General features: G+C 42.8%; 1 protein-coding gene across 6 annotated transcripts in view; it reads left to right on the top strand.

The window, feature by feature from the left end:
* The window catches only part of si:ch211-26b3.4 (connector enhancer of kinase suppressor of ras 2), a 76,621-nt gene that overhangs the window by 38,757 nt on the left and 23,847 nt on the right, over positions 1–14,017 (top strand). For 5 of the 6 annotated variants that reach the window (XM_039813306.1, XM_039813305.1, XM_039813309.1 and 2 more), the window contains 4 exons: positions 3,583–3,729; positions 11,034–11,161; positions 11,663–11,874; positions 13,665–13,751. In XM_039813306.1, coding sequence (XP_039669240.1) covers positions 3,583–3,729; positions 11,034–11,161; positions 11,663–11,874; positions 13,665–13,751 — 574 coding nt within the window. The remainder of the gene's footprint in view (positions 1–3,582; positions 3,730–11,033; positions 11,162–11,662; positions 11,875–13,664; positions 13,752–14,017) is intronic. The other variant, XM_039813308.1, reaches the window with a different exon arrangement.

Genomic DNA, 14,017 nt, shown 5'->3' with positions numbered 1-14,017 from the left:
TGCCATGGTGCTTCCTGTCCTGTGCCTGTGCAGCTATGTAGGCTAAATAGACTTGCTGCGGGAGCAGATTATAGGACGATTGTTACAAGACCTTTGTTCAGTCCAGTGTGATTCTCAGCTCACTCTTTTGTGGAATTTGCTCCCATTGTTGTAAGAAACCCCTGGAAGAGGCGTCTGGTTTGAAACGTGAACTCATGTTCCACTTTTTAGACTTGAATAAGTTGCATTTCTGCCTTCAACTCATCACACCAGAGGGAAGCGCCAAAATAGGCAGCCATTTTAAATGAAACGGTGCCTTGTGAGAGCAAGTGATTGAGCGTGCTGTCAGCTCTGGCACCAACAATTTGTTCCAGCGTTTATTTGAGATTTCTGAGGGAGGGAGAAGAAGGCCTGAGTGTGTAGACAGCTCTTGCGTGCTCTTTCCGCGAGTATTTCCTCCTACATCTCGATAGGTGCTGCTCATGCGAAAGCGTGCGTGCGTGCATGCAGGCGCTGGGGAGCGGCGTTGATTGACACGTGAGGGAGCTACGCGTTATCTCTCTTCCTCTCTCTCCTCGGGGTGACAGTGCAGATCGCACCCTGCCAGGCTCTCAGCTCCAACTCCTCATTACTCCCTCAGCTAGACCCTCACCACTCTGATCCCTCACTCTGGGGGAGAAGATAAGCAGGGGGAGACAGAGGTGTGTGTGTGTGTGTGTGTGTGTGTGTGTGTGTGTGTGTGTGTGTGTGTGTGTGTGTGTGTGTGTGTGTGTGTGTGTGTGTGTGAGAGATGGGGGAAACGGGGGTGGAGTAGTCAGAGGATGCTGTGATGAGGCTGGGAGAGTGGGGCGAAAAAGGGAGGAGGAAGTAAAGAGGGACTTAGGGAGAAGATGATGAAAAGAAAAAGGGGGGAGAACAGCGGAGGGAAGTCTCTCGTCAAGATAGCAATCTTTTCGTCCTAAATCGAGCTGCTGAGGAGTAAAGATGGATATACACACTACCGGCAAACTCTCTGTCAACATCACGGCTGATAAGTTTATCTAGCGAGGCTCCATATTTAAAAATTAGATTAGTGGGAATATTGAATGAACAAATACCATTACATTATAGAATCATTATGTAGGCCTATCCCACGTATTTAGCAACAGCGCTGCCGACATGTTTATGCATGAGCTTCTGTTTGAGAGCCACTTCAAAACAGGACTCGCAGTTTTTAGCTCCGCTTCTCTTTTGTGGTAAAATGTGGAATTTGCTCAAATAACAAACTGATTGTTTGAAGAGGCAACATAATTATGTGGAGGTAATAGCATCTGGGAAAATAATGAAGACCTCGGGGATTCGAAAAACCTCTCCAGCAGCAGTTTATGCTCTATTATTATTTTTGGTAGGTCTCCCCCTGTTTCCCTCTGCTCTCTCTGCGTATTTGCATAACAGAACAGTTCTAAACTGGCCTGGTTAGGATTGGCTTTGTGTGTGCTGTTAATACACACTGCTGTGCTGTCCGCCATTGTGCTGGAGGAGATAACAAGGGTTGAGAAGTTTAGCAGTATCGAGGTCCAGTTCAGTTTACTTTCAGTTCAGTGAATTCAGGAATGTCCTGTTAGCATGAAAATGTCAACGAAGTCTTTGTCTAAGGCTGGGTTTTGTTGGACAATTGTATGATACCAGTGTCAATACAACACTTGTATTTTGCAAGCAAAACTATTTTAGAACTTTGGCTTTTTCAGGCTTTTTCCTGCCTTAGAATGGGCCTTTGGGGGGGGGGTGACTACGCACAACAGTAAGCATGATCGGTTTGTGTACAGTAAAGGCAACGAGTCTGTGTTTCCTTATTTGACAGACATCTGTATGTCTAGCAAATAATTGTCCAATAAATTGTGAACTATTCCTTTAATAAAAGAAGCCAAAGTGCTCACTGTAATGGCAAAGAAGATTACAAAATTGACCAGAGATTCAAAGCCAAATTTGGGTACTTGAAGGTTTTTGATACACGGACACATTTCTTCCAGAAAGTTCGGTTTGATAGATAGCCCTACTTCTGTCACTAGGAATTACAGTGAGTCCAAGTGTGTCCTAGTATACCCCCTTTTGTTTTAGTGGGCAGAACAGGACAAAACGTACAGTAGTAAATTACTTCTGTCAAAACTCTTGTTGTTGGTGAACGCTGGCTGAACCCGGAGTTCTAAACTGGGCCAAAGAGAACAGGAAACGAGCCGCGAAAGGCTGAAACAGACTGGTCATCATCATCATCAGGAATAAGGTCAGAGCAGTTCTGTGTGTGTGTGTGGGTGTGTGTGTGGTGGCCTCTGCGGACCCTTCCAGTAGCTGAGACCAGTGTAGCCAATCAATGGCCTGACGAGTGCTCCGAGCTCTGGAGACAGGCTGGCCGGAACCACGAGGAAACACTGCAGTCAGCACTCCTTTCTGACTCTTTTACCGTCTCTCTTTCTTCCTTAGAACTAAACCATACTGGATTTTTATATGTTGTGCAATAACCTATTTGGTGAAGCTTTAGTAAAACAAGTTAAGTAGCACAAAAGCAGTGTGTCTGAGGCAAGGTGGTGAAATAGTTTTTATGCAGCAGTTAGTTGTGTCTGTTGTAGTAGCAGTAGCCTGGATATCACATGAACCATATTAAAATTAGAAAGCACTCAGAGAACGTTTACCTTACTGCCAAGGCTGAGCAAGCCTCTAAAACTGTTAGGTTAGTAATTTTTAGATTTTTAAAATCTCCATTTGGATCCAAATCAAAATACACATATTTTATGTTTATTTTTGCCTTGATCTTTGGATCCCGAGTAGTTTTTCTCTGCCGTTGTTTGTACTGTTAACAACAAAAATCTGCAAGTGTTACTGTAAAAGAAATATGGACAATTATGCACATTTTCTGATGGCAGCCATACATTTTTGGACATTACCTACAGTACATCACCTGTGGGAATAATAGAGCTTTAAAAGAGACAATTAAAGCCACATTTAAAAGAATTTTGCAACCAATTGTAAAAAAAAATCAAATAAGATAAGTGTAACTGCATTGTATGGGCTTGTTCTGATACCTTTTGCACTTGATTTGGTGAAGATGGCCAATAATGATCTTAGGCACCTTTTTTCAGGAATAAAAAGTGACTCTATCTCCCACTGTTCAGGAGCTAAGTGAACATATAAAGTACTTTATTTGGTCTAATTTTATACCAAAAGTCACAGGCTTGAAAACATGAATGATATACAGTATAAACAGTTTATGGTCATTGTACGCATATTATAGTAGGACGTGGGGGCTCCCCGAGGTTAAGGCGTCAAGACACTGACCATGGACTGCAACGTCCGTCGTTTGGGGACCTTTGTTGGATCTCTCTCTCCCTCGTTTCCTATCATCTTTCTAATAAAATGATAACATACATGACTAGTAGCATGTGGTGGTATCAGGAACTGCGCGTGGTGGTTTGCAGCAACAGTTTTTAAAGCTTCATATCTGTGAGTGGTGGTTTACCTCAACAGATTTGGTGCATCGTGTACAGCATGTGTATGTGTGTGCAGTGGTTTGCGGCAGTTGTTTCGGTAGCCCGGTGTGTGTGTGTGTGTGTGTGTGTGTGTGCTCCTTAGGTGGGCTGGCAGCTGAAGAACCTGGTCAACGCTCTGAGAGAGGACCCATGCGGAGTCATCCTCACGTTGAAGAAAAGACCTCAGAACACCCTGAGCTCCACGCCGGCTCTGCTCAGGAACGTGCGCTGGAAACCGCTGGGCCTGCAGGTAAACACCAGTCACATATGGACGCATCGTAACAAGCCACGTCCTGACCTGAGAAGTGCTGAACTGACTCAGTGACATGCTGCTCTACAACCACTCTATTTGGAGTTTTAAGAAAGAAGTGTGAAACTGAAATGTGATCACTCATACAAACAGTACATGTATATCTGCACTCTTCTTGTACTTACGGTGAGGGATTTGTACCTCTGGCTTTATCTTTGACTCACTCTCAGCTCTGTTTTTACTGCCCACACTCTGCCTTCTCCTACTGGCATTTTAAACAAATATTTTCAAAGGAAACTTCTTCACTTTGTGACCTCGCATTAATCCTCCTGTTGAGTGTTTCAACAAATCTCTATTTTTTTTTTTACAGCCTGCCATACTGCTGGTACAGTTCAAAGCCATTTACAAATGTGTCGGTAGCTAAACCTCCATCTGAAGAGAATTTATGCATACCAAAAGCATATTTCTTTAGACAGAGATATATTGAGATAATAAAGGGAGTGAAAATAGCTAATTATTTTATATTTGCACTTTGTAGATGTGTGAATGACTTAAATGGTATAATATGGCCCAAACTCCCTGCTCAGGAGCTAGCACAGGGCAATACAAGTTCACCGAAAGGTGCTACCCAACTCCCACTCACATTCATATTCATATTGGATGAGACTTTGTCCTGATTCATTCAACCTTTGCCCCAAACATCTCCTTTTTCAAAAGAGACTACATGTGTAAAGTACAGTAGCTCTAAAAGGTGGAATGCTTGTTTGAAAGCTTACAGCTCAGAGCGAGTGAACACATTTCACTTAAGGGCAAATACTTTGTCAATCTGTCACTCATTCAGAGCCCAGAAAAGTCACTCAAATGTTGGCGCACAGAGAGAACGAGTTGTGTCGAGACAGAGGGGTGAGGCGAGGGCTGGTCTGGGTGCTCGTGGAGCATCATGTCTGTGAGCACGTGTCAAACTCAAGGCCCCTCGCAAATTTTGATTCTGCCTGCAAATTAATTTAGGTTCACAATAAATTTTGCCAAGCCTTGTTATATGCAACAAACCAAAAAGACGGGAAACTGTTTTTCAAACTGCAATTACACAACGCAAAGCAGAATTTGGCAGATTTGCAGACTTTGAGCCTCAGAAATTCCCACAGAACCAGAGAGTTTTCATATGCGGTAGCCTGCTTTTAAAAATGTAATCATTGTTTTGCTTGATTTGTTAAATTCAGTGATGGCTAAGGAACTTTTTTTGCTGACTTTTTTAGGGCTTTATGTCGACCAAACTGTAAGTGAGAATGTTATAGGAGACATACAGTAATACAGTCAAAGATATTTGACTTTTTCGATTAAATCAAAGCATGTCAAACTATACATGCCTGGCCCTTGATGTGATTGTCGTTTTCCAGTGTGACCCTTAGTAAAATAGAGTTTGACACCCCTGTCTGTGAGCATATGATTGCAGTATATAGCACTGTATACATGTTCACATGAGAGACTTACACATTCCATTAGTGTTTTATGCTTTTAGTAATGGCCTAAAAACCATCAGAACCCTGTAATAACCATAAGGCCCACTTCATCGCCATCTCTAACACGGTTGCTGCCTTGTTAGCTCATCGCTCTAAGTTGTTACCACAAGTGCATTGTTATATTTGCTGCAACAGCAGAGGATTGTGGGAATTCTAGCCTGATGGGCTGCTAAGACACAAACGCGCCGTGAGTGCCCAGATCAGAGCGCAGAGATATCTGTGGGAGAGGAGAAGAAAGGAGTGTTTTAGATTTGTTCTCTCTCAGAAAGACTGGAGCTCTTAATTATTCATAAGCAACTACAGGCAGCTCCACTGGCTCTGAAACAAGAGCCGCTACTCAGCAAATACTGGAGCTAATGCACTGAATCCAAAATATGCTGCTAAACAGCCTCTGTGTGTGTGTGTGTGTGTGTGTGTGTGTGTGTGTGTGTGTGTGTGTGTGTGTGTGTGTGTGTGTGTGTGTGTGTGGCCGTATGCACGCTTGTCCATCTGTACGAGTCAAAGCAAGTGTGTTTCTGCGCATGTTTGCGCATGCACCCAGAGAGATGTTTTTCGTTAGCAGTCGAGTTGCTCCTCTGAGAGGGGAAGGAACTGGGTCACTGCACTCTGTAAGCTCGGTTTAGATACATACTGTACGTACACTGCTCTCCAAAACAAACACACGTACAAACACATGCACACTCATACCTCTAAGCACGGTTTTAGAGGATGAATTGCACGGCTGTGAAGTTTAGCCCAAATGTGGCAAACGTTCAGCCGGATTATAACTGAATCCACAAAGGAAACAATTTATCTCTGCAAATTATCATGTGATTCCAGTCCCAAATCCCTTCATGGCAACCTCCTTTATTCTACTAAATAATGGCACATCTCTCTCTCTTTCTTTCTTTCTTTCTGTGTGGGTGTATCTACATCAGGATGGAGTAAAAGTATTTTAATGATTCACTGTAATGACAATGAGACTGGCAATGATTTTAACAAATAACTTGAGGATTACTGTGTCTGCTGCGCTGCTGCAAAATGTGCTATAAGGGATTTCATGCGTGATTTTAACGCCACATCAGCATCCACATCACAGGTCACTTCACCAGTCACACGTGTGCCACACATTGTCCATGACCCCGCTTTCATAAATCTGTTATATGTTTAGATACATAAATAATTACTTTTTGAAAATGCCTGCTATTTTAGGCAGCATGTATTGGTATGTATAATTGATGGGCCAGCTGAATGGGTGAGGGGGTTTTAGCTTCTTTGACATTACTGTACATTCTTTTGGTCTACTTGGCTAATGCAACTGAAAATCTCTGCCATTCTATCAAAAACAAATGTTTGATCTTAAATCTTTATTACAATAAATTACTCCATAACAGAAATCGTAATAATAACTGTTAAAATCTCACCTGAAGGTCCATTTAGTAGCTAGCTGTTCTCCAGCAGATCAGATCCCATGATCTTCATCAGAAGTTTGAGGCTCAACTTTTAAGCCAACATGGACGAGAAGTCCTTAACTCGTCAGAAACAAATAGAAATTTGGACATCTACAGTTCCATGAAAACTAATCAAACTCCATCTGCTGATGAAGATCAGGTGAAATGACCAAAAGCTGAATGACAGCTACTAAATGGACCTTAAGGTGACATTGTTTTGTAAACTGCTGTTTCTGAGGTTGGTGACAATTTGGGACATACGCATATATGCTTTCTAATAGAAAGTTAAATACTCTGATTTCTATACCAGGGGTCTTAAACGTTTTTTAAACCAAGAACCCCTTAACTGAAAGAGAGACGAGCAGGGACCCCTACTACATATATTGTATAAAATGTTGCATATTAAACTGGACCTACGTACTATAACTTGTAGGGCAGCCTAAAGCCTTTATACATAATTTTTGCATAGAATACTAAACTTTAAAAAAAACCTTATAATTGTTGGCATGATTTTATAAATTCAATTTTAAATTTTAAAACATACATGCGGCACAGTGAATCCTTAGGATGAACTGTATCTGTGGATGGCTATCTTAGGCCGGCTACACACTGCCTGCGTGGCGTGAGCGTGGCGTTTCTGTTGCGTGGATTTTTCTATGTCTTTGCACACCAGAAAGGTGTCTGACGCGGCGCTGCTGCTGCTGCTAGCCTCGTCTGGACACATGGATGAAATGCAGTAGTATACTTCATGAAAACATAAATATATACTGATCTAATTAGAGCAAAGACAACGTCGGCAGTATTGACGGCAAAATAGGCTACAGAATATTTCGTTCTGTATTGACGGGTGCAATATTTGAAAACATTTTTAAATTACATTTATGTCAAAACCTAGAGACTTTCAAACATCAAAATGTCATTTATTAAATGTATTAGTGTCAAAATGACATATAAACATCTTTTCCTATTCTATTTTGCCTGGAAACGCTTCCGACACGCTTGCGCGTCGCGTGAAAAATAGCCGTCGGTTCTGTTTCTAGCAGGCACGCGTTTTCTGAGAGGTGCGTGTCACACCGGCAGCGTGTAAGCTCTGACCTGTTAACACGGGAGCCGAAATAAAAACCGACACGCCACGCAGCTGACACGCTCACGCCACGCAGCCAATGTGTAGCTGGCCTTAGTGACACCTTACCTATAGACCAGTAATCAGTGGGGATTTATATTTGCTAATAATATGTTGGATTCATGTTAAGACTTTTTAATTTTTTTAAAAACTTTAAAATTTTACAATAATTTGGAGGTCCCCCTGCAGTGTCTCCCTGGACGCCCTAGGGGTCCCGGACCCCCTGTTGAAGTAAATCTAGGGTGTGATTTCCACTGGGGACAGGGGGGACATGTCCCCTCCACTTTTCAAAATCCAGTTTCTGTACCCCCCACTTTCAAATTAGTTTGATATTATTTTATTTATAAGCCTCAGTGATCTGCCCCTATTATAAACAAAACAATAAAGAAAGTAAGACATATTTTTCTTAGTTTAGTACTATTGTTTCTGGAAGAATTTATCATTATGATCAACTTAATTACTTCCTGAATTCTGTATCACCATAGTCCCTAAACTTATGTATCAATGCAGGAAATGGGATTCAAATAGAAAAATATTTTTGGCTGAGGACCCCCAGGCCCCTTGCTTTGTGACCCCCACACACACACACACACACACACTTCTCAAACTAAAGATACGCCCTTGCGATAAATATGAAGCTACTTGCCTTAGCATAAAGACAGACAGAGGGAAAACAGCTAGCCTAGAGTCTGGTTGCCTGGCAACCTCACAGTGACGACATAACACATAAAACCACAAAACATTTTTACACCTTAGTTTTTGGATGGATTAAACAAGCGAGATATAACGTGTTAATTAGTGAGCTTTGAGTGATATCAAGACTGTTAGACTGTTCCTTTAATAAATCAGTACATGACATTTATTTCCCCATGCAGGCTTACTTTTGACATATTTGTCTAGATTCATAACAGCCTGACCAGTAAAATATTCTGGACTTCGAGGCTAATTAGTTGGTTGAACATCTGGTTAGATGGTTAGATTGTTGTAGCTATTCTCAATTTAATGATATAGGATTCAGATGAAACCTTAAATTGACTGGGCCAGTATTAACAGGTTATAATGTTATATTCATTATATAAGCTTTACTTGAGCTTATCAGTATCAGACTACATGTTGTGCAATAAGTAACAAGATATTGCAGTTTATTGCAGAATTTGCAATTTACATTTGCTTATTTTTCAACTGTTAAATGTCCCACTTTGTCCATATCTCAGATGCATTTCTTTAATGTCATTATCAAACTCCTTATGTTTGTTTATTTTTTGACTTTATTAAAAAAGAAAAAGATATATAATTGATTGCTATTGTCAGCCTAAAAAAATCTACTGTTGGTCAGGCTCTAATTCAGACTAAGCTAAGATTGAGCAGGCCTTTTTTCCCTGAAGACATCTTGACATGTCACAATAGGAGAAGTACAGCTGTAAATCATAAAATGATTGATGGCTGAATTCCATTTAGCTGCTTCAGTTTCAGGGTCCAGGTGTTGTGCATGCTGGCTGGCTGACTTGGACACTTGAACAGAATGAAGCCATTGTTACAGTAATGTTATTATAACATCTGTGCTTTTCCTACTGTGACAAGTCAAAATGTCTGCTGTGAAAAGGCTATAGAAGATTGATGGTTAAAAATGTAATCAGTTCAGTTTATTATCCAACTTCTCTGTTGTTCTCAAACTTTTAGTCAAAGTAATATGTTAAGCATATGTGTGTGTGTGTGTGTGTGTGTGTGTGTGTGTGTGTGTGTGTGTGTGTGTGTGTGTGTGTGTGTGTGTGTGTGTGTGTGTGTGTGTGTGTGTGTGTGTGTGTGTGTGTGTGTGTGTGTGTGTGTGTGTGTGTATGAGTGTGTGTGTGTGTGTGTGTGTGTGTGTGTGTGTGTGTGTGGGGGGAATATTGATCTGGAGAGGTTTTTTAGTAGTTTGGAGTGGACGCAGCGGGGGTCAGATGGTTTAAGTGCTGTTTTAACAGACTGGAATTTCGCCTGCTGTGGAGGTCCCATCTCTCTCCATTTCTAGACCGCCACCCTCTCTTCCATGCAGGCAGCAGTGGGCTGTAATCACTAAATTACTGTTTTCACTCTCAGCTCCAGTCACCACACTGCACAGCTCCCCCGCCTCTCTTTCTCTCCTGCAGTCTTTCTCTCTGACTCTCTCTCTCTTTGTCCTATTTCCTTTGCTCTCTCCTCGCTCTCTCACGTCCCTCTTTTTCCACTCTGTCTTCATTATTTATTGTGAAGCCGTCTTACTGTAAGCTTCCTTCATAAGAGGGAAGACTGTGAGAGAGGAAGAGATGAAGATAGAGACAGGGCCTGGGGATGGGGATGGAGGGAGTGAGGGCGTGGAGGAGAGGGGGAGGAGGAGGATGGAAAGTTTGGAATATGAAATGAATTTGCCTAATGCGCTGCTGATGAAATGATGAAACACTGGGCTTCCTTAATGAGAACGCTGCCTGCCTCGCCGTCGCTCGGCCTCCCTGTCTGTTTATCAATTCTGTCCACACTCGTGTCTCCTCTCGAAAATGGAGCGCCCGCTTCAGACATAAAGTAAAACACCACGTTTAAAAAAAATAATAATCTGGAAATCTCTTCCTCAGCCGAGTCGAAACGAGCTGCGTATTTGTCATCCCAGCTGTTCCGCCTGATAACAAATTTATTTTCACTTGAAATTTGGACTGAGTTTCCATGACATCAGAAACAAGGCACCTGATGACAAATGAGTCTACGTGTCCTTGAGTCAAGCTGTGGCCACGCCAGCTTTCCTCTGCCCTCTCCTTCTATCGTAGCACAGGAGAAAGGTGGGGAGTGAGGAAGAGCGAGGAGAGGAGAAGAGAGGAGAGGAGAGTAGGGGGTTGTCATGGGAACAGACATGCAGAGCCCGGTGCGAGTGAAGACAAAATGACAGAATAGTGAAGCGATTAAACGTGGGAGAGGCTGCACAGTCAAACAGATATAAAAAAAGGACAACATACACAACGTGGCAGCTGTGTGGAAATAACTCTTGTTTGTGATTCTGGGTTAAAACGCGCGCGGGCTTCAGTACGAGGAAGATAACACAAATAAAAGGATCCCTTCCTTCGTAACACTGTAAACTGTGTGCTTGTTTGTTTGACCGTGAGCCAGGAAAAGATCTGATGTTCACTCTCTGCAGGTTGTGCTCCCAGACCATCCTTAGAATTAAAACTCAATGAAGAGGTGCGAGTCATTCTCTCCCCCTTCCTCTCCTCTTTCTCCCTTCAGCCGATCCCCACCAGCCCCACCAGCACCTCCCCTACACCTGGTGGAACTTTGGGCATGTCCAAAATGGACGCCCCCAGCATGCAGGATGTCTATATCCTCTCTCCTGTCTCTGGACTCTACAGCACCAGGTGAGCAAGGCTTGCACACAAAGATGTTTAATGATGGTCGTTTACGTTGATTGTTATGATCCTACTTAAGACTTAAGGTTGGGTTCCTATGCAACCGGTAGTATTCAGACCGGCTTAGAACACAAATTTCGGTTCCTCATTTCGCTTCCACTTAATGTGTCGACTGAAATATTTTCCCTCTGTTGCTCCGAAACGGACGTAAAAATATCACACTTTCTGTGTAGTCTACCGTAAATGTAGGCTACTTTTAAAACGCCATATTTTCCCTCTGGGCTCACCAAAACGGACGTAAAAGCATATTAACCATTCACTGCACGTCATCGCTAGTAAACATATTTCAACATTTTTCAGTTTTTGAAGAATTGGTTTAGGAATCGGAATCGTTTTAAAAGTACCGGTTTGGCATTGGAATCGTAAAAATCCAAACGATACCCAACCTTACTTATGACACTGGTGGCGGTGCTGATGATGTGAGGATGACGACAACTGTGCTCTCCCCAGGGAGGAGCTGGGTCTGATGTCATGCGACGACATCAGCCGCTACAGCGTGAGCTCACAGTCCGGCTCCAAAGGTTCAGAGGCAGTCAGCTACTACCTGGACCAGGACAGCGGTCAGTACTTCTCCCTGCTGGAGGGAGACGGACCCCCGGGGTCCGACTACGACAGGGGCCGCAATACGGGGGTTCGCCGGCGGGACAAGACCCCCACCCATGGTAAGATGGAGCGAGCGCGATTTGACAGCGTGAACGGGGCAGTGATGGCTACTGGCCCTGTGTTTGCTTTGTAGAACAGCATGCTCTCTCTCTCACCAGTTTTCTCACCTTTTTCTCAGAACTCCTCCTTATGTGTTCATCAGTCACTTCATGGCTCTGCTTCTTTGTGTCTTCACCTCGCGTACGCACGTCCCAAAAACACTGATCACATGCCGAAGGGTCAGTCCAAAAACACTGCGTCCAGCTCCCTGTCTGCCCCATCACCTATGTCACCCTTGTCCAAGACAACTTCTTAGACATCCTGTACCTTCTTGGGAGACTCTTAAGGGGCCTATGATGTGCAAGCTGAGGGTCATGTGATCGACGGAAGTATCTGAAGACTATTTTATGGTCGCTGTGCTAGCTATAGGCCACTTGTACTGTAAGAAGGTGGTCAACGGAGTGGACTTTAAAGTTAGAAATGAAAATATATCAGATATTTACAAGGGATGTGCATTTAAAGTAATTTCCATTTATAAGTACTCACAAAAAAAATAAAGAATAGGGTCCGAAATTAGTTTTTGATGACATCTTGAAGTAGCATGGGATCATGAGTAATGAGAAATGTATCTGACAGTGACTCAGGCAAAAATAATAATGTTCACGGACGAGTTAATGTATTAACATTATATTCACATTACGTTATTCACGTTTATTCACGTCATGTCATTTAATTCTAATGAAATAGCTGCAAGTAATTTTAGCTAATGTAACGTTAACTTGCTAACACACCATTAGATGAGTCTACTACTCATACTGCTACTGTAGCTAACGTTATGTGGTGAATTCAATCTGGGTTAGCCCAGCGCTGTTATCTGCGGTCAAAACAATCATAATAACTTTAAGAGCGTGATGAGCGTTGTTGTAAGGCTATAACGTTACCGTACGTGTTAGCTTGGTGGCTGGCATGAGCCACTTGTCAAAGTAGCACATTGTATTAAGATCTTGACAGTAACAAAGCAACTTGATTCGTTGAAAAAATACTGAAGTCCAAATGAAGTACTCGAGTACTCAACCCCGTCCCTAATATTTACTCAGATTTAGAAAACAACATTTAAGACACGCTAATCAGTGTTTGTTGTATTAACGATGTCTGTGACAATGTGTTATGAAAAAAAATTCAGCATAATTAGATAATGAGGGCAAACTCTGCCCTCATTATCTCATTGACACTGTTTTCAGCAGCAGCAGGCAACTGTTTTCAACAAAAAAATCCTCTCATAAGCTGAAAGTACACTACCTGCCCAGCAATAACAGCAGAAAGACAAAGTTGCAACTAGCTGGTAAACATAGAGGATTTAGCTGCTAAAGAACCAGATATGTCCCTCAGGAGTTAGTGGGGGGACACGAGGATCAAAAAATAGGATCAATATAGGACTAATATTTGCCGAAAAACGCAGTTGAAACACCTCCTATTTAGACAAGCCATAAGATAATAGCTCACCGGTGGTAATCAGCCAACAGTAAACATGCTAGCAGATTAGCTCGCTAGCACTACTGCTAGTTCAGCTACCCCTGCTGTGGTGGAATTTACTACCTGTGAAAAGAAAACTAACTTGAAATTACAACCTGCATGTCACAGCAGTCCCCTTGAGAGTCTCCCGTTCCTTCCCCCCTCACCTGCACACACTTTGTCTCACCTGTCCACCCCTCCAGCTGTCTCCCACGCTGTCTCTCAGTCACCGCCTTCCCGCGACACCCCCACTCCCTCCCCCGTAGACGACTCTCTGATTGCTGATTGGTCGTTCCAGGTGACCTCAGGCCTGTTTCCATGCCTCCCGAATATAACTGGATGGCCGAGGCCAAGGAACCCAGCATGGGCAAGAGAGGGAGCCGAGGTACACACACACACACACACACACACACACGCAAAAACACAGCCCCTCACACACTGAACACAAACGGGTAGGACTGGTGCCGCGCTTTGCTCCATACTCAGCTCAACACATTTCAGCTCATCTTCTGGTTATCCATGGTGGTGTGGTTGTGTGAGGATACATATCTGCCAGGTATGTATCTGACAGAGCGACAAGTAAATATAAATGCAAGGAAATTGCATTTATAGTGCTGCTCTGGAAATGAGGGTATTTCTATGTGACCAATT

This window comes from Perca fluviatilis, chromosome 10 (genome assembly GCF_010015445.1).
Source record: "Perca fluviatilis chromosome 10, GENO_Pfluv_1.0, whole genome shotgun sequence".
NCBI classification, from domain to species: Eukaryota; Metazoa; Chordata; class Actinopteri; order Perciformes; family Percidae; genus Perca; species Perca fluviatilis.
This window is presented reverse-complemented; position numbering and strand designations above follow the sequence as displayed.